At 53.6% G+C, this 26586-nt stretch overlaps 2 protein-coding genes across 3 annotated transcripts; both read right to left on the bottom strand.

The window, feature by feature from the left end:
• Positions 1 to 636: 636 nt before the first annotated feature.
• On the bottom strand, positions 637 to 4460 carry AQP6 (aquaporin 6). The gene is made up of 4 exons (XM_040234140.1): positions 3946 to 4460; positions 3001 to 3159; positions 2660 to 2740; positions 637 to 1995 (listed from the first exon to the last, which is right to left on the bottom strand). Exons 1-4 carry the CDS (start codon positions 4336 to 4338, stop codon positions 1783 to 1785), a joined length of 846 nt encoding a protein of 281 aa, XP_040090074.1. The 5' UTR covers positions 4339 to 4460; the 3' UTR covers positions 637 to 1782.
• A 7592-nt stretch (positions 4461 to 12052) lies between these two features.
• Positions 12053 to 15661, bottom strand: AQP5 (aquaporin 5). Of its 2 annotated transcripts, none has more exons than XM_040234118.1 (4): positions 15211 to 15661; positions 14156 to 14320; positions 13695 to 13778; positions 12053 to 12601 (listed from the first exon to the last, which is right to left on the bottom strand). In XM_040234118.1, exons 1-4 carry the CDS (start codon positions 15571 to 15573, stop codon positions 12524 to 12526), a joined length of 690 nt encoding a protein of 229 aa, XP_040090052.1. In that variant the 5' UTR covers positions 15574 to 15661; the 3' UTR covers positions 12053 to 12523. The 2 variants fall into 2 exon arrangements, with proteins under 2 accessions (XP_040090052.1, XP_040090051.1); XM_040234117.1 differs by having other exon boundaries at positions 12053 to 12709; positions 15211 to 15656.
• Positions 15662 to 26586: the final 10925 nt, after the last annotated feature.

Genomic DNA, 26586 nt, shown 5'->3' with positions numbered 1-26586 from the left:
CGCACGCGTGTGGGTGCATACACACACACACGTGTACGCCCAGCTGTCCCTGCTCATAAAAGGACACAGGAGGCCCTGGGCTCTGAGAGATAGAGAAGATGAATGAGTGGGGCCCAGCTTGGAGAGATGTGAGTGGTTCTCTGCACTGACCATATTACAGAACACGGCTGCTGTGGCCACAAGCTCTTAGGACTCAGCCACTGCCCTGTCACAGAATGGGCCCTGTTGTCCTTGGGAGACTGGCAGCCCCTCTATTTCTAGCCCCTTTAGAGACATCATGGAAAAGGACCTATATTTTTCATGCTTTTGCCTGCTGTAGTGCAGGGTACCATAGTGATGGGCACCATAGAGATGAGAAAAATTGACTTACTGGCTTGTCTCTTCATTCCAGGGCCCCTCCCCAACCTGACTCTTGTTCCCCCATCACCCCCCCACACACACACTCACAAAGCTCACAAAGGTCAGTAGGTCCAGGAAAGAAGGCAGGGCCCTGGGTAAGTAGAGCAGATGAAATGAAAAAAGCCTATTCACTTTTCCCTCCCTCTCAATCATCTCCCTCTCCCTTTTTTCTTCCTTCTTCCCATTATCAACAGCAATTGTATTCAAACCCAATAATTACAGTAACAGCCACAATAATCATCATTTATTGGATTTGTTTTTCTATTCTATCATTTTTACTTCCAAACACATTTTCCAATCTCTTGTTTAACATCTATCTCAGGGGTAGATTTTACAGCCCATTTTACAGCTGAGGAAGCTGAGATCCAGACTGGATCCCAGGTCATAGGCAGAGTAGATTGATAGCAGCTTGAAAATATTAACAAACGAGGTGAGACTCCGGTAGTCCTTCAGAGGCACTGAACTGCAAATCTTGGTTTCCTGGGTTATTTCTGACTTCCCACCATCCTTGGGGCATATTCAACAGCTTATGGGGCATCCCGGCAAAGCTGAGAATGAGTCTGGTGATGGCTTCCTCAGGCCCAGGTCACGGACTGAGTGCTGCAACGGGACCTTCCCCTGTCAGGACTGTTTCTGTGGATGGGGCTGGAGTGGAAGGCAAGAGAACACCTGGGGAGAAAGGCCCACCTGGGCTGAACCTCCCTCACCCGTATCCTGCCCCTCCACTAGCTGGAGAAAAGGTTCCTCTCTGTGCCAGCTCTTCCCAAGGGAGGGGCTCTCCGCTGATTCCTCATTTGGAGGGGTGAGGAGTGAAGATCTATTGGGAGGGGACAATCTAGCCCCAGGAAGCCCCCAGTCTGAGGGAAGCCACATCCCCCATCCACATCCAAGGGCAGAGACATCCCTCTTTGGAGCTCAGAGGCTGGCCTAGGACCTGATTCTTCTGGGAAGTCTGGATCCTCCTTCCAACAGTGGGGTGAGAAGTTAGGGTTCCCGGAGGTCCCCAAAGCCTCTGAGCAGAGAGCATGTCTGGGCTCAGATTCCTTTTTCTCCAAGACATGGGGACCTGGAAGCCCAGGGTCCTGCCTGGGGTCCAGACAGATGAGAGACAGGGAGAGTGGTGATGAATTCCCCTGCCTCCCTCTGCTTGGCCCCATTAAAAGTGATAGAAGAAGAGGAAACGGAGCAGATTTGCTTCCCAGGTTCCTTCTAGAAATGTAATGCTGGGGATGCCCCGCCCACACTGTTAGGTCAAGAGGCCAAGCCCTCCCACCCTACCTCACAAGCCCCCCATGTCCCCAGGAAAACCTGAAATCTGGTTAGACAAAGCATGCTGTCCACTTTCAGGGCTCTTTTCAGAAGCTTGAGGGCAGAGGCCAAGCTCTATGCCACCTGACACACACTCTCCATCTCAGTGTCCTCTGAGTTGGACTGGGTTTCTTTTTTCTGGGGTTCCTCCCCTTCCATTTGCTCCATTTCTGCACTGCCCGTGAGGATGGCCAGTCGCTGGGCCAGGGTCTTGGTGTCAGGAAACAGGATGAAGTTGTAGATCAGCGAAGCCAGGATGGCTCCCGTCAAGGGTCCCACCCAGAAGATCTGAGGAGGCAGAAGCAGATGCCCTGCTCGTGAGCCATCAAGACCACAGGGCAGCTCTGGGACTCCACCTGCTTTCCAGTGTTGCCTTGGTCTCCCGGGAGCCCTGGAGCTTTCTACAAGGTGGCAAATTCGAGAACCACAAGTCTTGTCCGCTGCCTCCACCCCCCCACCCCCAGCAACCCCGACCCTGAGTCTCTGCAGGTGAAGAGACATAGCCTCCCTGGCCTGGGTCAGGCCCCCACCACCCCTGCCTCCCTCCTCTCATCCCCGTTCCAGCCCAGGACCCTGGCTAGTGCTCTTCCTGTCCCTGCTGGTGTGTTTGTGTGTCTATTTCTGTTTGTCTTTTTCTCCATCCAAGTTTGGAAACTGGTCCAGCTGGAGGAAGTGAATAAGGAAGCAGCCAGGACTTGAGGCCCAGGCCAGTGCTGCAGCGCCGGCCCTGGCCCACTTCTCGCCAGTCTACTGGGCGCCCCCGACTTTTTGAGGCGGGCAAGAGAGGATGCTGGCCCTGGTCTTCTGAGCTTAGGGAAACCTCCACTGGGAGTGAAGATGGTCCGTGGCAGGGAGACTTGTCTCCCCCAGTGTCTGGGGCCCCCCTGCTGGTGAAAGTCCCTGTGGGCACTGGGGCCTCTCCCCTTCCCTGGCTGCCGGCAGAGGGTCTCACCCAGTGGACTTCAAACTTCCCCACGATGACGGCGGAACCAAAGGAGCGGGCTGGGTTCATGGAGCAGCCGGTGAAGTAGAACTGGGGAGCGAGTGCAGGGCAGGGCGTGAGCAGCCTGAAAGCAGCCCTAGGAGAGAACAGTCCTCTTCCCCCACTTCGCTCAAGCCCCAGCCCCAGACTGGGGCTCTGGGTCCCCCCAGCCCTGGGCCTGAAATGGGGCATAGCCTTGGCTCCAAGGCATGAGAAGTTCAGGGAGGGACTCTTCTGGTCCCCAGGGCCCCTGCCACCTCCCCAGGGAGGGGCCAGTGGGTACACAGGCGGGTGTCCCCTGTGCCCTTTACCCCGATGAGGTGCCCCACTGCCACCGAGGCTCCAATTGTGGCTGCCGGGGAGCCCGTGTTCTGACGGCTGTCAGTGGAGGCGAAAACGCAGAGCACGAGCTGGAGGGTCAAGATGAGCTCCACCGCCACCGCCTGGCCAATCGAGGCACTGCTCCGGACCTGTGCGAAGGAGCGGGGTGCGCTGGAGGCAGCGGACTCTGCCCGGGGATAGTGACCCTGGGCCCTGGTTCCTCACGGTAAGGGTTGCGACACCTTGCCACCGCCAGCCCCAGGACTTAAGGAGCTAATGGGCTGGGGAGAGCGGTGCACTGGGGATCAGGTGAGCCCTGAAGTGAGCCCACATGGACACCTGCTCCCTGCGGGAGTGAGCAGCACCCCACCCACTCCACAGGGTGGTCGGGGCCATGGTCCAAGGGGAGGTGGGGGCCCAGGGCTGGTGGGAGAGGGAAGGCTGGAGAAGTTGTGTTGCACGATGCTCGCCCATGGGCTGCCTGGGCTGCGTAGGAGTGGAAGGTGGGGACTTGGGGACGTAGGTGGAACACGGGTGACTAGAGAAATCTGGGGAGGTGAGACAGGCCGCAGAGTGCTAGGGACAGAGGAACAGGAGGGGATGGGGGTGTGTGGACTGGGGAGGTGAAGTAGGTGCAGGGTCCCCTGCTGCCCCCACAGCCCCACCTCTCCCTGGCTGCTCCAACCCTGAAGTGCCTGGTCCTCCTCCCACTCCTGGCCCTTAGCATGGCTCCTTCCTGCTCCCCATCTCCCCACTGTTCCTCAAACCACAGTCCGCTTCCTGCTCTGCCTGCACTAAGGCCATGGTCTTTCCCCAGGACCCCACGTCCCCAGCGCAGGTGTGGAGCACGTGCTCTGCTGCATCCCCTCTGCCCCAGCCTGGCCCTCCCCACTTACCACCTGTACGGACCTGCCTCTCCCCCTCCCTGCACCTACCATATTGACCCCCAAGTTTTCTCGGATGTCCCCAGGCGTGACCCCGTAAAGCAGAGCAGCTCCCGCCGTGGCCCCTGCCAGCTGGGCAGCCACGTAGGCCACAGCCCGGGGCAGGGAGATGTGGGAGCCCACGAGGAAGGCCAGCGTCACAGCAGGGTTGACGTGGGCCCCGCTGGTCTTCCAGGTGATCTGCACGATCACGGCTGTGGCCATGTTGAAGGTGATGGCGGTCTGCAGCACAGAGGGAAGCGCCAGGGGCCATCTCAGAGCCGAGCCCACGCCGAAGAACACGTACAGCCCCGTGGCCAGGAACTCGGCAAACAGAGCCTTGCTGATGGTCATCCAGAGCCGGCACACCAGCATCTTGGCCACGCTGCACCGGCCTGACTCCATCGCGCCCAGGCCTTGGTGCCTTTGCTCCCAGGTCTATGTTCCCCTTCTGATCTCCTGTCTTCCGGCTGCTCCGGCCCCAGCCTGCAGCTCCTTCACGGTGCTGCTGCTTCAAGGACCATGCTGGTCAGACTGGCAGGGGGCAGGTTGACAGGGTTATGTGTGCCGGGGGCGGGGGGTGGGAGGTGTGGGGGTGGCCACACGCTCGCCCAACCCTAAACTCACATGACAGCCAAAGGAGGGGGGCTGTCCTTGGGCACTGAACTGGAACCTCCCAGGAGTTTTCCAAGCTGGACAGGCCTAACTCTGCTGCTGGCTGGCACCCAGTCTGGGGGCCACAGGTGACTCTAGGACTCTGCGACGTCAGCTTAGAGAGAATGAGATCACTCAGATCCCCAAGTCCAAGGCCTATGTCAGAGGGCCCCGTGCACCCCCTGCCCCCAGGCTCCTAGTCTCCTGGCCCTCTTTGCCTGCAGACTTGGCCTCCAAATGGACTCACACTATTCTGCACCCCATAAACCCAGATGTGAAGGAAGCTCTGTCCTTCATTCCACCTAAAGCACCATTTTCTGAAAGCTGATGTGAATGGGATCAACTTTACTGAGGACGTGGGCCTGCAGGGGTGCAGAGGGGCAGGTTGGGGGGAGTTGCTCCACAGCTAACTGGTGACACCTGTGGCAGTGGGTACCTCTGCTGCCCACCAGTCTGGAGTTTCCACTGACTCTTCGCCCTCTTGTGCCTCTTCACAGGGCAGCTTACCATTCTTGTGACTGTGCTGGCCTTAGTTTACCCACACCTAGGCTCTGCCCTTTAACCCCCAGCAATATACCAATGTATTTTCTCAAACAGAAGTGTTTTGTCCCTAAGAAGAACCTGCCGAGCTGCTAAAATAATACACTTGTCACCTCTTACCCACAGCGGAGTGCCCAGGCTGCGCCCGGAGCCGTGTGTCCCTGCCCAGCAGATGTCCCCTGGTGTCTGCCAATTCCCCAAATGTGACGTGTCTCACGATGAGATCCTCATTTCTCCCCGGGTCCCCTGAATGCACTCCTTCTGTTGTCCCCAGCTCAGTTGGTGGCACCTGCGAGGCATCCTTGCCCTCGCCCTCCCGCCTCCGTCCAACCAAGGCATCAAGTCTTACTGATGCTGAATCCCAAGTATTTCCTGACACTGCCCTCTTCTTGCCACCCCTGCTGCCCTGCAGCCTTCAACCATTCTCTCTGTCATCTCCCTTGCTCCGCTCCAATCAATTATCCACACTGCAGCCTGAGTGATCTTTCTAAAATGCAAATCTGATCCTGCTGCTCCTCACTAAAATCCCTTCAAAGCTTCTGGTCGCCTCTGTGAGCTCCATGCCTGGCCTCCACGGTCCTCTGGGACCCTGCTTCTCCTGCCTCACCTCTCCCCACTTCCTGCCTTGTCCTTTACCCTCTGGCCTCACCAAATGGCCAGTGGTTCTAGAATACTTCATGCTGGTCTCCCCTGGGGGGATACTCTTTCCTCTCCCTGGAAAGCCCACCCCATGTCCTTTGTTTGGGGGAGCCCTAATTGATTCCTGATGAAAACAGACGACTCAGTGGAAAAGTCCCTGATGCTGGGAAAGATTGAGGGCAGAAGAAGAGGGCGTCAGGGGATGAGATAGCTGGACGGCATCACCAAAGCAATGAACATGAGATTGGGGAAACTCTGGGAGATGGTGAGGGACAGGGAGGCCTGGCGTGCTGCAGTCATGAGGTCACAGAGTCAGACGCGACTAGCAGGCGACTGAGCAGCAGCAATCTATTCCCAAGGTTCAGCATTGACATCACCTGGCCCTTTCCTGGGTGAGGCCTCACCACACCTGGCCCTTTACACTACAGTCACCATGGGTGTTGGCACGGTGTTAATGTATCGTCCCAGTGAGGCGGGGAGCCCCTTGGGGGGCAGGAACCAAGCTTTGTTCATCCCTACATGTACCCTCTTGCATAGGGATTGGTTCAGCCCTGCAGCAGGTGCTCAATAAATATTTGCTGAATGAATGCATGAGTGAATAAGTTTCCTGACCTCCTGGAGGCTTTCATGTCTGCTTGATTTCAGCCAGCTCGCCTTACAGCCTTATTATACCTGTCCTTACCTGGGACAGGCCTTCTGAAATCTTCAAGTGAAATATCCCAACTCTGACCACAGGCTCTGTCCAACCACCCTCCCCCACTTCAATTCCAGCCACATCCCTCTGTTCATCCCACTCTCCTGATTTGACTCTACTCTGTCCAGCCAGATCCCCTGGCATCTCACCTTGCAGTGTCCCTGTCCCAGCTACCCATTCTCTGCACCTTGCCCTCCCTGACCCCCATGCACATTCTCCCTCCAGGCACATTCTCCTCCACACCCTTCTGCTCCCATCTGTGCTGCTGAGCACTGCTGGAGAAACTCAGCCAGCCATGCAGACTGCTGCCTTGACAAGCCTATGGTCTCTGGCCTCAGTAGGGGTCTCAGTAATCCATACACCACACTGTCCCCAGGCAGCTCTCTCTCTCCCTATTCTTCTAAGCCCTGCTTCAAATCTTCCCTACTCTCTTTGAGTACCCTACCTTGCTCCGGCTTTCTTCCAGCAGATTGATTTGCCTCTTGCTCTACCTAGAAAGTGAAACCAGCTGGCAAGACTTCACCTATCCTCCCCTGTCCCCTGCCCCTGCCGCCCCCTATGCCCTTGCCAGCTTCCCTCTGGTCCTGAAGAAGAGGCAGCCCTTTTCCTGGGTTTGAGTCAGGGCCCCTCCTTGGGTTCCTGGCTCCATTCGAGTGACTGGGCACCTCTCTCGGTCATTCCCAGCCTCATCTGTGATTTTCACTTCTCCCTCTGCCTGGCTGGCTCTTTGAAATGTACCTGGGTAATCACCGAGTAGTGGAGACTCTGGGTTTGGAATGCCTTTCTTTTTTGGTTTTCTTTCAAGACTTTGCTCAAGTTCAATTCCTCTATGAAGCCTGCCCTAATTTCCCCCCTCCAGCAGAGTCAGGGCAAACTTCATAGAGAAGATGGGCTTGGGAATAACTAGTGGCTACTTCTGGCTTTGACCTCCTTGGTGCTGCCACTGTTCCAGTGCAGACTCCCAGGCTTGCGTGGCATGAAGGCATCTTTCAAGAAATGCTCCAGACTGAAGGAATGTGGCTGTGGGCACAGTGTGAGTGACATTACTCCTTGGCATGGAGGGGTGGGGGGAATTCCCTGCCTAGGGGCTGTCCCAGTGAATTTCAAGGGCATCTCCCTCCTTTGCGCCCCTCAGACAGGGTCACAGAGGGCCTGAGGACAGACACTTCCCAGTCCCTGCACATTACCTGGCCTCAGTTTCTGCACTGTACGCAGGCACCAAACAGCAGAGATGCCTGTCTGTTGAGAACCTTTGATCAGAAAGAAAAGCATTTGAATACTGCCATGTGTTCCGCACCCCTGACCAGTGTTAACTCCTGTCACCTCAGCTTCCTCACTTTTAAAGTGGAGATCATGGGAATTCCCTGGTGGTTCAGTGGTTAGCATTCTGAGTTTTCACTGCTGGGGGCCAAGTTTCAGCCCCTGGTTGGGGAACTAAGATCCTGCAAACTGTGCCTCCGGGCCAAAAAAAAAAAGTGGAGATGTTAGTTCCCACATCCCTAATGTTGTTGGAGAAGGCAATGGCACCCCACTCCAGCACTCTTGCCTGGAAAATCCCATGAATGGAGGAGCCTGGTGGGTTGCAGTCCACAGGGTCACTAAGAGTTGGACATGACTGAGCGACTTCACTTTCACTTTTCACTTTCATGCATTGGAGAAGGAAATGGCAACCCACTCCAGTGTTCTTGCCTGGAGGGTCCCAGGGACGGGGGAGCCTGGTGGGCTGCCGTCTATGGGGTAGCACAGAGTCGGGCATGACTGAGACGACTTAGCAGCAGCAACAGCAGTCTGTTGTTAGGAGTGAATGTGCTGATGCCTTGGAGAAAGTCAGAAAATGGTGATTATTAGGATTGTCACCTCCCTTCCCACTCCAGTGAGAGCTGTGAAGACCGTGCTGGGTTAGAAATGGTCCAGGACAAGCAGCACCTGAGGCCCCTGCTCTGGGCCCTGGGGTTGAGAGCCTTCAGTGGGTGGCCCTGGTCTCCAGCTGACCTGGAGCAGAGTCTCCTGGGACCCTGCCTGGCTTGGAACTTGGTCCTTTACCTGTCCAGGACAGGGGTACATTGGCCAGAACTCGCTCTAGCCAGCATGTCCCTGGACCTAGCCTTCTTGGGCCCTAGTGGCATGCTTTTGAGGTCACTCATGCTGCAAGAGTTTTTGTCAAGCCCCATACTTGGCTGTCTATAGCTGCCTGTCAGGTAGCTGTGTGCTCTCACTCTTTCAGAGGCCTGTCTCTGGGCACTCTAGACTACCAGGGTGGGCATCTCCGTGTATGAGCAGGTGTGTGTGTGTGTGCGCGCAAGTCCACTTGGGGCAGTGTGAGTGCCAAGGTCCTATCTCAGGGCTGGGAAGGGATGGGGGAGCGAGAAGGAGAAGAGGGAGGAGGGATGATGGGCGATGAGGAGGAGGAACAATAAACATGACAGAAAGGGGGGGTTCAAGGTCATCTCCCTTGTATCCCCTCACCCACTGCACTAAAACCTGGACAGAGGAAGCGGGGGCTCAGAGGGCGGCTCAGAGGGCCGACCCGCCCAGCAACCCCTCCTCTTGTCCAGCCATCTAGACAGCCAGCCCTCTGCCTGTCCTCTGCCGTGACCCCTAGTTCTCCACCTCTCCATCATGTCACCACGTCCACCTGGGGAAACTGGCCGTCCCTGGGCACAGAGGGAAGGGAAAGGGAGGAAGCAGCCTACGGAGAAGCAAGGCTCGTCTGGGTTCTGTCTTCAGATGGAGCAGAGGGTCGGAGGGGGTGACTGAGCATGTGTGTGCTTGGATATGACACACACGTGTACCCCTCAGAGAACACGTGGAGCCAGGTACCAAGGTCTGATCCCCAGCAGTCCTGTGAGAAGGAATGGGGGACAGGCAATGTGGCTCCGCACACATGCGGAGCGAGAAGTCTATGCGGAGAAGACGCAGCCCGCTGGGTGCAACCGGAGATCCGCGTAGAGCGGGGTTAGCGTGTGCTGGCTCGGGTGTGCGCAGGTCTCCGCCAGCCTTGGACGCGAGCTGCTCCGAGAGGATCCGACAGGAGGGGGCGCGGCGCCCTCTGCTGGCCAAAGAGCCGGGCGCGTGGCACCTAGTCCGCTTCAAGCCCTAGGCGAACCTCCCTCAGACGGGGTGCCCCGCACATCCCTGAGGGTCTGTCCCTCATCGACCCGCCATTCACCGCGTCCTGCTTCCCTTGGGGTCCGTCCGAGAAAGGAACTAAGTTGCTGGGCTGGATGGAGAGGCCAGACTCCCAGTCACGACTGTACCTCACCTGAGCCGTTTGGAAAGGTGACGTCTGATATACTGATCTACAGACTGGGGTTGAAAGAGCCGACCCTCCCAGTCACCCCTCCTCCTGTCCATTCATCTGGACAGCCAACACTCTGTCTATTCTCTGCCTTGATCCCTGATCCTCCTCCATCTCTCCATCCACCACCGTGTCCACCTTCCTACCTGGTGAAACTGGCTGCCCCTGGGCAAAGAGGAAGGGAAGGAATCCCCTCTCTTCTGGACCACTCCCAGACAGTGCGGTGGGGTGGGGTGGGGTGGGGTGGGGTGAGGTGGGGTGGGGACCCACCCCAGAGGACCCAGACCTGAAAGACTCCAGGTGCCCTCTCGTCGGCGCTCCATCTGACTGGAGCCCAGACCCGGGACTTGCGGGACGAGGATTCCGTGGACGAGGTCCCCCCCTGCTGGTCAGAGCTGGCACTTGCGCCCGGCTCTTCGGTAGAGGCAGGGGTGGTGGCAGCTGTCGGGGGCGGGGGCGCTCCTTCACTGGGGTTTCACACACTGCCATTTGATGTTAACTATAAAGCTGCCAGGCAGGCAGGACAGGGCAGGGCTGGCCGCAGCTCCCTTTTACAGATATAAGAGCCAAGACTTCCCTGGTGGCTCAGACAGTAAAAGCGTCTGCCTACAATGCGGGAGACCCAGGTTCGATCCCTGGGTTGGGAAGATCCCCTGGAAAAGGAAATGGCAACCCACTCCAGTACTCTTGCCTGGAAAATCCTATGGACAGAGGAGCCTGGTAGGCTAAGGTCCGAAAAGAGTCGGACACGACTGAGCAAGTTCACTTCTTCAGACCCAAATTTGGGCTTCTCCAGTGGCTCAGCAGTAAAGAATCTGCCTGCAGTGCGGGAGATGCAGGAGACGCGGGTCCAGTCATCCCTGGATGCGGAAGATGCCCTGGGGGAGGGCGTGGCAACCCATTCCAGGATTTTTGCCTGGAGAATCCCATGAACAGAGGAGCCTGTTGGGCTACAGTGCATGGGGTTGCTAAGAGTCAGACACGACTAGAGCAACTGAGCACTCACACATCCACCCGAGTTCGGAGGAGGGCTGGAGCATCTGCCCCACCCCCACCCCACCCCCTGGGACCGACCCTTGTCAGCCACTGTCAATAGCTTCTCCCATCCGTTTTCAGTCCATCTCCTAGCCTTCCTGGCCCCTTCTCTTCTGGAGCAAAACTGAAAACCACAAGGAGAGGTTCCCACATCAGGGAGAAGCGGGAGCTTGGGTTAAACACTCTCAGGAAAGGAGAGGCCCTCCAGAACTGGGGTGTGGCTGAGGGCCCAGCTGTGGACATGCTGGTTTCTTTGCATACAAACAAATCAAGCCCATGATCTGAGATGACTGCCCAAATGTTTCCTCTCTATCCATTGTCTCATTTTATCTTCACAACAATCCATGAAATGGGTACAAATATCCCCATTTTACAGACGAAGTAATTAAAACTTGGACAGCTTGTGTCATCCAGAGTTGCATAACCAGATTGAACTCAAAGCCAGATTCTAACTCTGATGCAGAGCTATGTCCTGAGCTTTATCTGCCCCTCTCCCCACAGAGAGCAGCCCAGTCCCAGGAATCTCCCTCCCTCCCTTCATCTGACCCCACAACAACCCTGTGAGGGAGCACTTTTTTATTCTCATTTTATAGTTTAAGAGGCAGAGGCTTGGTGAGTTTAAGGAGGTGTCCTAAGGAGTGTCAATGGCAAGGGAACAAGACAGTAAGGGCAGAGCTACAGGCTAAGGGGAGGACGGTGGGAACCCTGGCTGGTGGAGGCAGACCCAGAGAAGAGGTGCGTTGGGTATGGCTTCCGATAGGGGTGGGGGCAGGGGCTTCTCCCTCTGAACACAGGCTCCCAACGTGGCACCTTTCTGGAACCTCCAGGGGCCGAGAGGGGAGTCCGGACTGTGTCTCCTGGCCCGATGACAGACCTGGCTGCTCAGCCCCTTGGCATCTCAAGGGGCTGCCAGCCCGTTCACCTCTCCTCCACCCTGCTAAGCACACCCTGACTCAGGTGCCAGGCCCTCCTCAAGTGGCAAGGACTTGACATAGCTGAGGAGGGAGGGGTGAGCAGGCGGTCGCTTGGTGAGGACCTTCTCTGTTCCCACTGCCCCCTCCTGACCTCCTGCTGTTCCTACATTTGGTCTCTCCGCCCTCTCAACCCCACCTCTCTGACTCTCTAAGCCTCCCCTGGCCTCAGTTTCCCTGTCTTTCCACGGAGGATTGCGGAGAATGTGGAGGGGGGTATGGGATGATGCGGAGGAAAGATGAGGAGCTACAGTATCTGGAGTATCTTCTGGAGCGAGACAGGCCAAACATGAATGTCAGTGGTTTATTGGGAAGCCCCCACCTTAAACACCAGCACCCTACCCCCTGCATCCTTGAGCAGAAATAAATAAGGTGGCATGTAATGAACTTAAGAAGCTCTGGGGTGACACAACCCCTGTCGTCACAGGGGCTGGGGTCCTCCTGGCTCTGGAAGAGGGCCTGGGGAGGAGGAGGGGATGCAGGCTGCCAAGCCACCCCTTCCTGGCCTGGCCCCAGGGCAGCCTTCACTGAGCTCACCTCCCTGTCTCCTCCCCATCAGCACCCAGCCCCTGGCCCCCTACCCCAAGAGTCCCATCCTGTGCTCTTGCTTCCAGCTCTTCACTGCACAGCCTGGGGAGCAGCACCTCTTTCCCAGCCTGGAGGACCCAGCTGCGGGGGGAGGAGGCCTTGCTGGCGTGCGCTTCTCTTCTTCTCCCCTGCAGTTCAGGGGCTGAGAGGCTGGCCCCTGTCTGATGCTGGTCAGTGGGCAGTCAGCTCCATGGTCTTCTTCCGCTCCTCTTGGCTCTCCTCCCAGTCCTCGTCCGGCTCATACGTGCCCTTGAGGATGGCCACACGATCACTCAGGCTCAGGGAGTGGGGGAAGAGCAGGTAGAAGTAGATGATGGCAGCCGTGGCAGCCCCCACGATGGGCCCCACCCAGAACACCTGGCGGAGACAGGGCAGCGGCAGGGCTGAGGCCAGGCCTTGGGGCCGAGCCCTCCCCCCAGAGGACAGACCCAGGGGCCTCTCAGAGGAGACAGACGCAGACACGCCCACACCTCCGGAAAGAGAGAATTCGCCCTTTTTCAGGGACCGATCAACTGACATCCCACTCCCCAATGACAAAGGACACTGACACCCAGGTCCTGAAAGGAGATGGACATTCCCAGAGGGACAGGGCCCCCGCCAACCCCACTGTGCCACTGCTGCAAGTCGCGTTCGACTCTTTGCGACTGTATGGACTGTAGCCCACAAGGCTTCTCTGTCAATGGGATTCTGCAGGAAAGAATACTGGAGTGGGTTGCTGTGTCCTCCTCCAGGGGGTCTTCCCAAACCAGGGATCGAACCTGCAGTCTCTTATGTCTCCTGCACTGGCAGGCAGGTTCTTTACCACTGGCGTCACCCAGGAAGCCCACCAACCCCACCCTAAAGAGAGACAAATGAACCTTCAGAGGGAAGAGACATGGAGAACCTCAGAGAGATGAACACAGGGAGAGAGACAGGCTCTGGAGAGAGACCATGAGCTCTCAAAGGAGATGACAGACAGATTGTCCAGAGGGACAGACCCACAGGAAGGCAGACTCTCCCCAGTCCCACCAGGGACAGATAAATAATACATCAGAGAGAACAGACACTCGGACCTCCCGGCCCCCCGCCACCCTGAAAGATGGAAACCAAATCCTCAGAGATCAACTCCAGAGCACAGGTGCTTTTCCCTTCCCTAGAGGGACAGACCCACATAGTCGCTGCCCCCCAAACAGGATCCCCTGCCATCTAAATCTAGCCCTTGTTCTGGCTGCATCCCCCTCTCTCTCCAGTCATCCCCAAGCTCTGGGCCCCCATCATCCAGAAAGTCCTGTTAACCATCAGCTGCTAAGGCTGGGTTTCTAGGCACTCATTGCCAGGGAGACAGGGGAGGGTCCAGCCTTACCCAGTGTGCGGAGCTGAACCGATTCATGATCACTGCGGGACCGAAAGATCGGGCCGGGTTCATGGAGCAGCCCGTGAAGTAGATCTAGACAGAGAGAGGGAGGTCGTGAGGAGGGCAGCATGCCTGTCCACTCTCACAAGGCCTGGGCCCACGCTGGGGTCCCCTAGCAGTTCAGGGGCTCAGCCAGGCATCCAACTGTCCCCCGATTCCTAGCCTGGTGCCTTTCCCTTCACAGTTCCCTCTGGACCTTCCTCTCCTCTCTGTCCTGAGCTTGGGCTTGGTTCCTGCCCCCATCCCAACTCCCCCTCACTCCTGTATTTTCTCAGACTGGAGGGGATTGAGTCTGGGCCAGAGTATAGCAACTCCACTCTAGGTCTTCACTGGGGGGCTCGTTGATCCAGAAGGTGCTGCCCCAGGGCCCCATTATTTGCCCTGAGGGGCCAAATGGCGCCTTTGCTCACCCCCACTAGGTGGCCCAGTGTGACGGACAGGCCAATGGACAGGGCTGGGGAGCCCACAGGGCTGGTGCGGCGGGAGTCAGTGGAAGAGAAGATGCAGAGTGCCAGCTGGAAGGTCAGAATCATTTCCGCCACCACAGCCTGGCCCGCAGTCGTGTTGTTGTTGAGCTGCAAGGGGATGGTGTGTTAGGAGCCCTGCTTTCTTCTGACTCTATGGCCAGGAACCTGCAGGGATGGGGGGCTTGGTCTCCAGGGACTCCTAGGGCCCAAGTGCCTGGAAGCCAAGCCCTGTCACTTCAGGGAGGTCATCTGCCAAAGAGACTTGCCAGTGTTCAGAAAGCTTGTAACGCAAAGCTGTGGCCAAAGTGACAAAGCTGGGGGACCTCTTCCTGGACACTGGCCCATCACCGGTCTGTCCAGGCCCAACCCCCACAAGCTGGCATTTACCGTTCCTCCTGTGGGCAGCTGCCCAGTTTGCTTACTGCACCCCCCAAGCCCGCCTCCCGCCCGTGCCTGACCCGCTGCCAGTTCCAAACCTCAAACCTGTCTCTCCGGTGGGGCTGACTCATGGTTTGACAATGGCCGAGAAAATCCTCCTCTGTGTTTGATTAATGAACCCAGTTTGCTTGGGACAAGGGGGCTGAAACTGGGGTTCCAGGTATGGCGGGAAGGGGAGGGGTCCAGGAGCAGAAAGCAATATTCATCAGAGACCATATGTACGGGCACCCCATTAGGGAGCCCACAAGCCTGGCTTCTAAACATACCCCCCTGAGTCCCACTCTATGGAAGTAGACCGCCCGGCGGGCTGGGACCCGCGCATAGTGCGCTCCGGGCGGCTCCCGCGCTCCTACTCCACTCCTCGAACCCGAGGAGTTGGCGGAGAGCACACACCACCATGGAGACTCATCTTCCTGGCCTTAGGGTGCTGTGACCTTCTTGGCAAAGGTGTTAGCTGGCTGATCTATTCTGTGCCACCCATGCTGGAGATGGGGCTTGGGGACCGGGTCCAGAGCCCACCCCAGGGTCCCTGCCCCACAGCCAGCCCCCTGGGCACTCACCGCATTGACAGCCAGATTGCCTCGGGCATTGTACGGAGCCAGCCCATAGAGGATTGCGGCGCCAGCAATGGCGCCCACCAGCTGGGCCACCACGTAGAAGACCGCCCGGAGCAGGGAGATCTGGTTACCGACCAGGAGGGCCAGCGTGATGGCGGGGTTCATGTGGCCACCGCTCACGGGCCCCAGGGCCTGGACCATGGTACCTATGGCCAGGCCGAAGGCCAGCGAGATCTGCAGGACGCTGGGCAGCGCCGACGGCCACTTGAGGGCCGAGCCGAGGCCGAAGAAGACGAAGATGAGGGTGGCCAGGAACTCTGCGAACACTGCCTTGAGGAAGGCTGCGGAGCACACCTCCTTCTTCATGGTGTCGAGGCAGCAGCCCCCGCAGGGGTCGCCCGTCTGGGCGGCGGCGGTGCAAGGGGAAGGGGGCTGGCTCGGGGGCGAGGCACAGTCTCGGGTGCCCGCGGCGTGGCTAGCGACGTGGCACGGAGCCTGCGGGGGCGCGCTATATACCAGGCAGGCGGCCCGCGGCGGGGCGGGCCCGGGGGGGCAGTGGGCGGCTCCCGCACCCGGGGGCCAGCACCGCGCGCAGGGAGTGAACTTCAGGGCCGCCGCGCCCCCAGCCCCGCGCGCCCCCCCGCCCGGGCAGCCGCACGCCCTCTGGGGCCACGTGACCCGGCCGGCGATGTAGACCGGCCCGGCGGGCTGGGACCCGCGCATAGTGCGCTCCGGGCGGCTCCCGCGCTCCTACTCCACTCTGTCTGTCCCGGGCTCCCGGGGAGACTTTGCTGGCTCTGGGCTCTCCCGTTCTTCGGCCCTCCGGACGGGTGCCTCCGCTGAGCCTTGATCTCTGGCGTGGTCTTCCCCTTTTCTTCTCTCCGGGCGCTGGGTCCAGCTCCTCCTTTTCCTCCTGCGACCTGGGCATCCTGACCCGGCCTCATGCCCGGCCGGGCTGGAATGATGCGCTTCCCTGAGGACAGCGCCGCCGCCACCCAGCTCCCTGCGGGCCCGCGGTGGCGGTGGCGGGGGCGGCCGGCCGGGCAGGGCCTTGCGGGGCGGTCAGGCCATCGCGGGCCTCTCCCTGACTCGGGCGGGGCAGACCTCCTGGATTGGAGCCGGGGCGTTGGGGAAAATGAGCACCGTGCCAGCCTGCCCCGGACTTGGCCATCCTCGCATCTACTCTCTATTTCACCTTTCGTCATCTCTTTTACTCTCTGTGACTTTGTCTCTGTCAGTCGTTGCATCATTTTCCACGTCTGAATGTCTTACCTGTGGTCTTTTTTAGTTCCCCCAAAGTCAAGTTCTCCCACCCGTGAACTGGGTAACAATTTCTTCCAGTCCTTCCCAGTCCCTCCTCTCCGCCGCCCCTTCTTCCCCCTACCCGCACCCCTCCCATCTTTCCCTCTTCCCTAATCCCCGGGTAGGTATGTGGGGAATGAGGCTGGAGGGCCCTTGAGAGCTTGGAAGAGGGGCAAGGGCTGACCCCCAAGATCCCAGGAGTGGAGCTGCACTGAAGACGCCTCCACCGCTCCCATGCCCGGTCTTTGGGAAGCACACAGTCTGGTGCTTGGCACAGAGGCTCCGTAGTTTCCTCACACCGTGACTGTAATTTTAAAAGCCTCCTGCAGAGGGAGGGAACAGGTGCTCTTCCGTCAAGGGGCTGAGGGGCGGGCCGGAGGAAAGTCAAGGACCTGGAGGAGCGGAACCTGGGCTCCATGGCAGCTAAGAAGCCAAAGAAAACAAGAGGGGAAGAAACCTTGCTATTGTTCCTGCTCTGCCCTGGTTTCCTGCGGGAGCTGCTCCTCCCCCAGGTCTCTCCTCTTAAGACAGGGGGCCATCGGCCCTGGGTCCTGTGGCCCTGCCCCTGGCAGAGGGTGGCAGCTGTGTACAGGATCTTCATCTGGGCTTGGGGGCACAGGGCTCTGCGGGCCTGGTACAGACCGGTGCAGACTGGAACAATGACATTCGTGACCCCAGAGGCCTTTGAGGACTAAGCTGTGTCACCTCTGTCTTGCCTCCAGTCTGCCCCCTTCCATCCTTTTTTTCACTCTCTCTCTTCAAGGCACTGCTCTCATAAATCCACAGATCTTAAACTCCACAGTCTTAAAGTGGGAAGGACTCAGTAGTGTTCAGGGGAAGGAAGCTCCTACTTGAGGTTTTGAGACCAATCTTTTACAGCTAACCAAGGGCTCTGGCCTCCACTGTGTGACTGAATTCTGAGCTACCTGTGAGGGAAATCAGACTCAGAGGTTCTGCCTTGCCCAGGGTCACACAGTGTGCTAAGATGAGACCCACAGGCGCTTCAGGACTGACCTGGTATAGCTGAAGAACAAGACCCTATCTATCCAGGTGGCTCAAATGAGGGCAGCTGGTTATGTTTCCTAGGCCAGGCTTGAGGCCTTTCTATCTCTCAGGAGGAACCCCTTCTTTTTCTCCTGATATTGGGCCCCCTTGGTTCTTTGGCAGCAGTTTCAGGCTGGGGGTAGAAATGGCAGGGTAGTTAGCGGTAGGTGATGCTGCCAAGATTCCACACACCCCCAGGTTTGGGGAAGAGTCAGTCATTCATTCCCCAAAGACTGATTGAGCACTTACTGCATACCAGGCACTGTTCTAGGTACTGGAGGTATATCCATGGGGCAGCAGACAATGTCTTTGCCATGTGGAGCTAATATTCTAGTGAAAGGAGACAGACAATAAATAATAGACATATGGAAAATATGTAGTACAATAGAGTCCAGTTAAGTGCTATGGAATAATAAAATATGTTAAGGGGGACTGGTTCTTTGCAATTTTAAATGGTTGTCATAGCGAGAGTCTTGTTGACAAGGTGACATCTGAGCAAAGACTTGAAGAGTAAAGCCAAATCTGGCCTCTGAACCCTGAAACTGAATTAAATCTCTGAGACAGAGTTTTGGGTGAAGTAGAAAAGGATCACTTTATTGCTTTGCCAGGCAAAGGGGGCCACAGTGGGCTAATGCCCTCAAAGCTGTGTGTTCCCCCTTTGAGGGGGCCTGTGAGGAGTCTTATTGTCCAGGGACAGGGTTGCTGATAAGGACCAGGGTGCATACAGGACCCACATTCCTTCACTCCAGCGATCATATGGCATCAGGTGATAGGTGAACTATGACCTTCTCTGGAATGAAGAGTGCTTCATCACGTCTTCCATTTGGTGGGGGTTTTAGTTTTGTGCAAGAGTTCAAAGATAACAGTATGTATATCCCTTGAGGGGGAACCAGGACCCTGCCCCCAAGGCTGTACTACTGTTTCTTGACTGCTCCTCCCTTGTCTTTGCATGCCCTCCCTTCCCTGATCAACAACTATTTGAACCTGCCCTTTGGAATTCAGAGAAGGTGACGCAGAAAGGCTTTTGTGCCCAAGAGTTCCATAGGGTCCTGCTTGATCTCAGTACCCCCTTTTCTTTGATACTTCTCAATCCTGAGGAGAACAGGTGTTGGACAAGGAGGGGAATAATCATTTTGGATACAGATGCTAATCCTAAGTGCTTCCCAGGCTGTGCTAGTGGCAAAGAGATGGCCTGTCAAGGCAGGAGATGCAGATTCGGCCTCTGGGTCAGGAAGATCCCCAGAAAGAGGGCATGGCAACACACTCCAGTGTTCTTGCCTGGAGAATCCCATGGACAGACAGAGGAGTCTGGCGGGCTATGGTCCATAGAGTCACACAGAGTCGGACACAACTGAAGCAACTTAGCAGGCAAGCATGTTAATCATAAACTCAGCAGAGGAACTCAATCTTAGGGGGACTCGGTTTCAGTCCTCCCTTTCTTCTTTTTCTTTTTTGGCTACACCATGTGGCATGTGGGGTCTTAGTTTCCCAACCAAGGATTGAACGCTGGCCCTCTGCATTGAGGGCACAAGTCCTAGCCACTGGACCCCCGGGGAAGTCCCAGCATTTAAAACAATTAGTCGGTCGGCTGCACTGGGTCCTTGTTGCTGCACATGGGCTTTCTCTCGCTTCGGTGAGCAGGGGCTCCTCTCGGGCTGCGGTGTGTGGTCCTCTCATTGGTGCTTCTCTTGTTGTGAAGCGTGGGCTCAGAGTGTGTGGGCTTCAGTAGCTGTGGCGTGTGGGCCCTAGGGCACGGGCTCAGTGGTTGCAGTTCACAGGTTTAGTTGCCCCATGGCATGGGGAATCTTCCTGGACCAGGGATGGAATCTGTGTCCCCTGTACTGGCAGGCAGATTCTTAACTAATGAACCACCAAGGAAATTCTCCTCTTCTCTTTTTAACCTTCCTGAAATCTTTTCAGTGGCGGTGGCCACTCTGGCTACTTCCTTCTAAAATAGGGCATAGTCCTGCCTCAACCGGACACTGAATTGGAACTATTCATGAGCTTCAAATCCTGGATCAGAGTTTATTTCTATTAAAATCGCAACCCCCTGGTCCACCACTTGGTGCAACAGATCCAGTTAGAAGTAGTTGGAATAGTGACAACTGGAATTCTAATAGACAAAATAGATCACATTCCTTGAGAAATTCAGGAGAATAAACCTGAAACCCAGTCTGGAACTGGCCCTTTGAAGAGACTCATTGTAGCCAGTTATCTAATTTTACCTAAGGAGGTTTTTAACAGCATTAACATATACATAACAGGAGATACTGACCACTATACATATCACCTTCTTTTCTTTTTTTTTTTTTTTTTTGCTAACATCTGACCTAAACCAATTTTATTGTCTAAAAATTTAATCATTTAAAGTGGATACCTTGAAACCATCTGGTTGCAGCTACCAACTGCCAGCAGACATTGCTTTGAGAATGACTGGTAGCATCCTAAGTGTGGCGCAGCTCAGAAAATTCGAATTCTCAGCAATCCAGGAATCTGTCTGAAATCCATAATGGTCGCTTAGCTTTACCTTGGATGTCTGAACCACAGACACTCCATTCTGATTTTCAAATGTTTTTCCCTCCTCATGGCCAAAACAGATGTCACTGTTAATGATTTCAGTGCTTTTCTTGATATGAGAAGATGCAAGAATTTGGGCTCGTAAAATCTCCTGAGTATCCAACTATCTGAAGGCCTGTTCTTCCAGTTTTTTTCCAGAGCACAGAGTACCTCATTCCTGATCTCCACCCTGAGCTCCTTTCAGGGTGTGTTGAAGGTCCGTGGCTGCAGTGGCCTTAACCTAATCCTTGCAGAGGCAGATGGCCAGTGCCAGTTTTCGGTTGGCAGAGCCCCTTCAGGGTCATGAATTTGACCGTAGTTTGGTGGGAGTCATTTCATGGTCTCTCATCCCACAGTGCTGAGAATCCTTACTCCCAGGTCTGATGCAGATTTCACTGATAGGCTACTCATGTGCTATTACTGGACTAGACCTTATTAATAGTAGCCCCAAATCTCCAGACTCCCCGTCTTACTAGTCTCTTATGGTTCAGGAAAACATCCCCTCTTGTTGTTTCTTCCCATATCTAGAATTACATTATTACAATCATGAATCTCATATGGAACTTATATCATCATCTTATCAGAGGTTCAGTCACACATTTTGTAATTAAAAAAAGCAGCTTTGTAAAACAGGTAACATAAAAAAAAATATAGCTAGCAGTATTAGTAAGGTCATAAGTAAGAATTTAAGTCAAGAACTTCCATTAGGTGCAGCCTAGTATGTCTCAGTTTGTCTGACTTAGTCTGTTCTATACCAGTTGTTATCTTTAAGGGAAATTATATATCGGCATTGTCCATGAAGCACCCAGCCCAGATTCCTAGTGATGCTAGGCTGGTTATCTCTAGTATGGTTTAATTGTCCCCAACATAAGGGAGCCTTTAAATTTAAATGACCATAACCTGGTATTAATCTCTTGGTTGCAGATCATGTAGCATCTGATCTTCATCCAAAAATAGATTACTGAGTTAAGCCTCAGAAACAAAGAGTGTCCCTTTAATAATTTAATTAAACTTTGCAACAATATAACATGATTGCAACAAAGATCCCATGTGCTGCAACTAAGATTTGATGCAGTCAAATAAATATACAACTATTTTTAAAAGCCCTGATATTTGGGATGCTTGTCAAAAAGTTTCAAAACACTTGGGTGTATAAGATCATAAGTCACTGTGAGACAATAGTTATTCACTTGACCATAGTGACAATAAAAGAGTTCAAAGGCAAATATAGAACAGATAACTTAAAAGGTAAAGAACTTAAATCTGTTATCAGAGGCAGTTCAATGTTTTAAGAAAAATTGTCTTCTTGACAGAGATAAAATTCAAGTTTCAAACCAGCTTACTTTTGAAATTCATTTACTCAGTTAAATTCATTCCAAACTCAACCAGACTTGACCAAGCACAAAACTCTTCTCAGGGTCCACTTCCCACAAACCTTCCATCACTTTCTGCATCCATATTAGCCCATCCCTCATTTTTCCATCCAAAAACAATGAGCTCCAAGATGGACTCACTTTATTTTTCTTTAATGAAATGTAATTCCATTCCTTACTGAAAACACACATCCCACTTTCCTACAGCATACTGAAATATTTCCTTTATTATTTTTATTAGCTTTAACTGCATGTTTAAATTAGAGTCCTCAACTTTTAAAAAACCTTGATTTCTAGTGGAAATTCAGAAGTAAGAAATTATAAACTTTTATATTAGCATTCTATTGATTGGTGAACATAAATACCAATGATAATTTCTAAAAACATTTGCTTTCTTATAGAGAACATCTCCAAGTGGCACCAAACATATTCACTAATAGACCAAAATGTCTTTAATTTTTTTGTTTAGTAATTGATGTCCTGGTATCTTATTTTATATGGGAATGACCCAGCTATTCAACAAACTTCCATCATTTAACTAACATTTCATGTTACCAAATATCCAGAGAGATTCTCCTCAAGTGGACATTCCTAAACCATAATTATTCCCATACAGTTTACCTAAAAGCTCTTATCATTTACATTGCTTTCCTTAAAGGACTTCCCTGATGGTTCAGTGATTAAGACTCTGTGCTTCTAATACAAGGGGCCCGAGTTTGATCCTTGGTTGGGGAACTAAGATCCCACATAACACAGATCATGGCTGATAAATAAACAAAAGCTTCTTCACATTATGTTACTTTCCTTGACAGATTTGCAACAGATATAATAAGGTTTTATTTGATTTTTATTAAACTAAGTACAACAGCAATGGCACCCCACTCCAGTACTCTTGCCTGGAAAATCCATGGCTGCCGTCCATGGGGTCGCTGAGAGTTAGACATGACTGAGCGACTTCACTTTCACTTTTCTCTTTTCACACATTGGAGAAGGAAATGGCAACCCTCTCCAGTGTCTTGCCTGGAGCATCCCAGGGACAGAGGAGCCTAGTGGGCTGCCGTCTATGGGGTCGCACAGAGTCGGACACGACTGAAGCGACTTAGCAGCAGCAGCAGCAAGTACAACAGAAGTATTATGTTTAATATTGATGACTCTAAAGACATATCTATATTAATCGAACCAGCAAGCTTAAGCCACCTTCAATAGCAGATGTCAATTCAGTACTGTTTCCCAGGTCATATGGTCCTGAAGTTCATCTTGGCCAATTTTTAAAATATTTAATTTATAAGCACTTATTTTAAAGACAATTAAATAGAGCTCACTTACCAGTTATTTACATACAGACAGAACCAGAGATCTCACAGTTTTTTCATTTGAGGCCCCCCTCTTTCTTTTTTCTCTTTCTTCAATCTCAGAAAGTAGAGATAGTCTAGATAAATGTTCTTGAGAATCCTGGTAGAACATTTACATCTCAAGGCATAGGGGGAGAGAAATACCAATTTGTTTTTCTTTGAATAGAGAGAGGTTTATTTTAAGAAATTGGCTTTCCCAGTTGACTTGAGGATCCTCAAACCTGATAGGATAGGTGGTTAGGCTGAAAACTCAGGGCAAAGTTCTTGTTCAAAGACAGTCAGGTGGCAGAATTCCTTCGTGCTTAAGGGAAGTTAGTCTTGTTCTGTTAAGGCCTTCAACTGATTGGTTGTGGCCTGCCCACATTACAGAGGACTTCAGTTTTGTTAAAATTTCGTTAATGTAAATGCTAATCTCACACAAAAAAATACCTTCACAGAAGCATTCAGAATAATTCTTGACTAAATATCTAGGTACTGTGGCTCAGCCAAGTTGACACATAAAATTAACCATTGCAGGAAGTAAAGTAGTGTGGCTTTTAAGCCAAATTACTAAATTTTTTTGAATCCACCTTCTTTAAAAAAATTTTTATTTATTTTTAATTGAAAGAAAATTGCTTTACAATATTGTGTTGGTTTCTGCTGTACATCAACCTGAATCAGCCATAGGTATACATATGTCCCCTCCCTCTTGACCCTCGCTCCTACCTCCCATGCCATCCCACCCCTCTAGGTTGTCACAGAGCCCCGGTTTGAGTTCCCTGAGTCACACAGCACATTCCCACTGGCTCTCTATTTTACATATGGTAGTGGATATGTTTCCATGCTACTCGCTCTGTTCATCCCACCCTCTCCTTCCCCCGCTTCCCCAGGTCCATAGGTCTGTTGTCTATGTCTGCATCTCCATTGCTGCCCTGCAAATAGGTTTGTCAGAAATACCAATTTCTTTACATGGGAGCATAGCTGAAAATTTCCCAGCTTTGTAAAAACACCCTAGGGGGACTACAAGATAGAAGATAGAGCTCTGGTCCCCTATATCAAGGCTAGTCCAGAAGGGAAAATTCTAACCAACCCTCCGCCACAGGCGAAGCCCAGTGCAATAGAGAAGGATACCCTGATGTTGTCACAAGTGAGACCTGTTATTTGCCAAAGACCTCTCCACCAGTCAGTGCCAGTACTGACACATATACAGACAAACAACAGCATGCTTCAACAGACAAAATGTTAGACCAGGTGTAGCCCGATGATCCCATTTCCACTCCCAGATGGAGAACTCCAAGTGGCTCGCAATGAGCAGGTAGAATTTCCCCATCCTGCACAGGACAGAGTGGCTCACCGCAAAACACACACAGATACAAATGACAGGTAAGCCACGGTCGCACAGACAGAGCCTCAGAGGAGGCATAATCTAAAACTTTCACTTCCACTCCCAGACCGAGGGTTCCAAAGAGACTGGCTCAGTTCTTGAAGGAGAACAAGCCCAGAACTGGCTCTCAAGGAACCCAAGAGTGGCTGGCCATGATGGAGGGGAGCAAATTCCCAGCCTCTCCATTCCTGTGACAAAGCAATTCTAGCTGAAGAATAGGGGATCATACAAAAGCCACCTCTCCTCACTTTTAAGAATGCACATTGGCCAAACAGAATTACAATAGGATCTCATTTCTTTTTAGTCATAGGTTCATAGCTATAGGTCGATCAGTCTGCCAGGATTTTCTCCAGAGGACCATCAGATGGAATTGAAGATGAAGCATTTCCCATGTTTGATCGATGGAACACTCAAGTGCAGACCAAGAACAAACCAAAATCCTCGCCGGCAACAGAAGCCTCGAACCAAAAGCCAAACAGCACAAGGCTCAAATCAGCTTCCAAGTTCCGCTTAGCCTGTGACCTCTGCCCCAGCGGGTGCCTTTCAAATGGAATTTCCCAGAAGGAAAACTGATGCCAGAAGCTCAGCCTCAGTACACCGGTGCCGAATCGAATCTCAGAGACAGGGTTTGGGGTGAAGTAGAAGAGAATAGATTTATTGCTTTGCCAGTAAAGGGGGCCACAGTGGACTAATGCCCTCAAAACTGTGTTTCCCACCTTTGGGGTGGGGTGGGGGCTGTGAAGAGTCTTTTAGTCAGGATCAGGGATCAGGGTGTGTGCAAGACCCACATTCCTTTAATCCAGAGGTCATCTGGCATCAGGTGATGGGTGAACTGTGACCTTCTCTGGAAAGAAGAGTGCTTCATCATGTCTTCTATTTGATATGAGTTTTAATTCTGCAGAGGAGCTCAAAGATAACATTATGTATATCCCTTGAGGGGGGACCAGGAGCCTGCTCCCAAGGCTGTACTACTGTTTCTTGACTGCCTCTCCCTTGTCTCTGCATTTCCTCCCTTGCTTGATTAGCAAATGTTTGAACCTGCCCTTTGGAACTCAGGGGTGACGAAGAAAGGCTTTTGAGCCCAGGAGCCCAATATCGTCTTGCTTGGTTTCAAGAAGAGAGGGAAAGAACCATGCATGTATAGGGGAAGAACATTCCAGGCAGAGGGAGCAGCCTGAATTGCTGGAGCAGGGAAAGCAAGGGAGGGCAGAAAGCGGTGGAGGTGGGCAGGCCTTGCGCATCACCGGAGTCACTGACTGGGGACTGGTGTGGACTGAAAAAGTTCTTTTTTGTTTTTCTTTTTGGCTGTACCATGTGGCATGCATAACTTCTCTGACCAGGGATTGAACCCATGCTCCCTGTAGTGGAAGTGCAGAGTCTTGGCCACTGGACCACTAAGGAAGTCCCTGACAAAGGTTTTTTAAAAAATTAATCTTTTTTTATGGCTGTGCCGGATCTTCATTGCTGCGCAGGCTTGTCTCTAGCTGCAGCGAGTTGGGGGCTACTCTCCAGGTGCAGTGTGCGAGCTTCTCTTATTGTGTAGCACAGGTCTAAGGCACTCGGGCTTCAGCAGTTGCTAAGAGTGGGCTCAGTGGTTGCAGCTCCTGGGCTCTAGAGCACAGGTCCAGTACTTGTGGCACATGGGCCTAGCTTCTCCGAGGCACTTGGGATCTTCCCAGGTCAGGGATCAAACCCCTGTCTCCTGCATTGGTAGGCAGATTCTTTACCACTGAGCCACCAGGGATGCCCCCTGACAAAGCTTTAAAAGACACCTCTGTTGTTGTGTTGAGAAGGGATGAGAAGGGCATGGGGGTAAGGTCATGGTGGCCTGGTGGGAAGTACTGAAGGTGAGAGATCTGGATCCCTTTGAAGGTAGAAGTGACAGGATTCTCTGATGGAGTCAGGGCTGGATGTGAGAATGGGGAGTCAAAGACGGCTCAAGCCTTTTGGCCTCAAGCTGGAAAGATGGAGTTGCCATCAGTTGAGATGGGAAGGACCATGGCAGGAGCAGGTTTGGGGAGAAGAGCAGGAGGCTGATCTTGCACGTTCAGTGTCCGGTGTTATCCCAGGTCCCTGCCCTGTCTTCCCAACATGGTGCTATAGTCTGTACGAGGGGACCAAAGGGGGCTCTCCTTCACTCTCTCTGGTGGCCACACAGCCAGCGCATCTCCTGGTGGCCTCCCTGCAGTGCCACCTGGGTGACAGAGCCCAGCATACCCATTTGGGCCAGGCTGACAGTGGGACTTGGACACCACAGGCCTCCCAGCTGAGCTCCTTCAGCACTGAGATCCCTTCTGCACCACCCCTCGCGGCAGCTCTGGGTGCTCACGACATGCCACAGACTCTAGTCTGTCTTCTGGCTCCTCAGACTGCACGGACCATTTCTAAA

Source organism: Oryx dammah, unplaced genomic scaffold (genome assembly GCF_014754425.2).
Source record: "Oryx dammah isolate SB20612 unplaced genomic scaffold, SCBI_Odam_1.1 HiC_scaffold_29, whole genome shotgun sequence".
Lineage (NCBI taxonomy): Eukaryota > Metazoa > Chordata > Mammalia > Artiodactyla > Bovidae > Oryx > Oryx dammah.
This window is presented reverse-complemented; position numbering and strand designations above follow the sequence as displayed.

Coding starts and splice junctions, on each gene's coding strand:
- AQP5 (XM_040234117.1), bottom strand. CDS start 15,573: ATGAAGAAGGAGGTGTGCTCCGCAGCCTTCCTCAAGGCAGTGTTCGCA. Junction 14,321..15,210: donor GCAATCTGGCTGTCAATGCG/GTGAGTGCCCAG, acceptor ATCCCCTTGCAG/CTCAACAACAACACGACTGC. Junction 12,710..13,694: donor GGTTCAGCTCCGCACACTGG/GTAAGGCTGGAC, acceptor TGTCTCCGCCAG/GTGTTCTGGGTGGGGCCCAT.
- AQP6 (XM_040234140.1), bottom strand. CDS start 4,338: ATGGAGTCAGGCCGGTGCAGCGTGGCCAAGATGCTGGTGTGCCGGCTC. Junction 3,160..3,945: donor AAAACTTGGGGGTCAATATG/GTAGGTGCAGGG, acceptor TCCTTCGCACAG/GTCCGGAGCAGTGCCTCGAT. Junction 1,996..2,659: donor GGAAGTTTGAAGTCCACTGG/GTGAGACCCTCT, acceptor CTGCCTCCTCAG/ATCTTCTGGGTGGGACCCTT.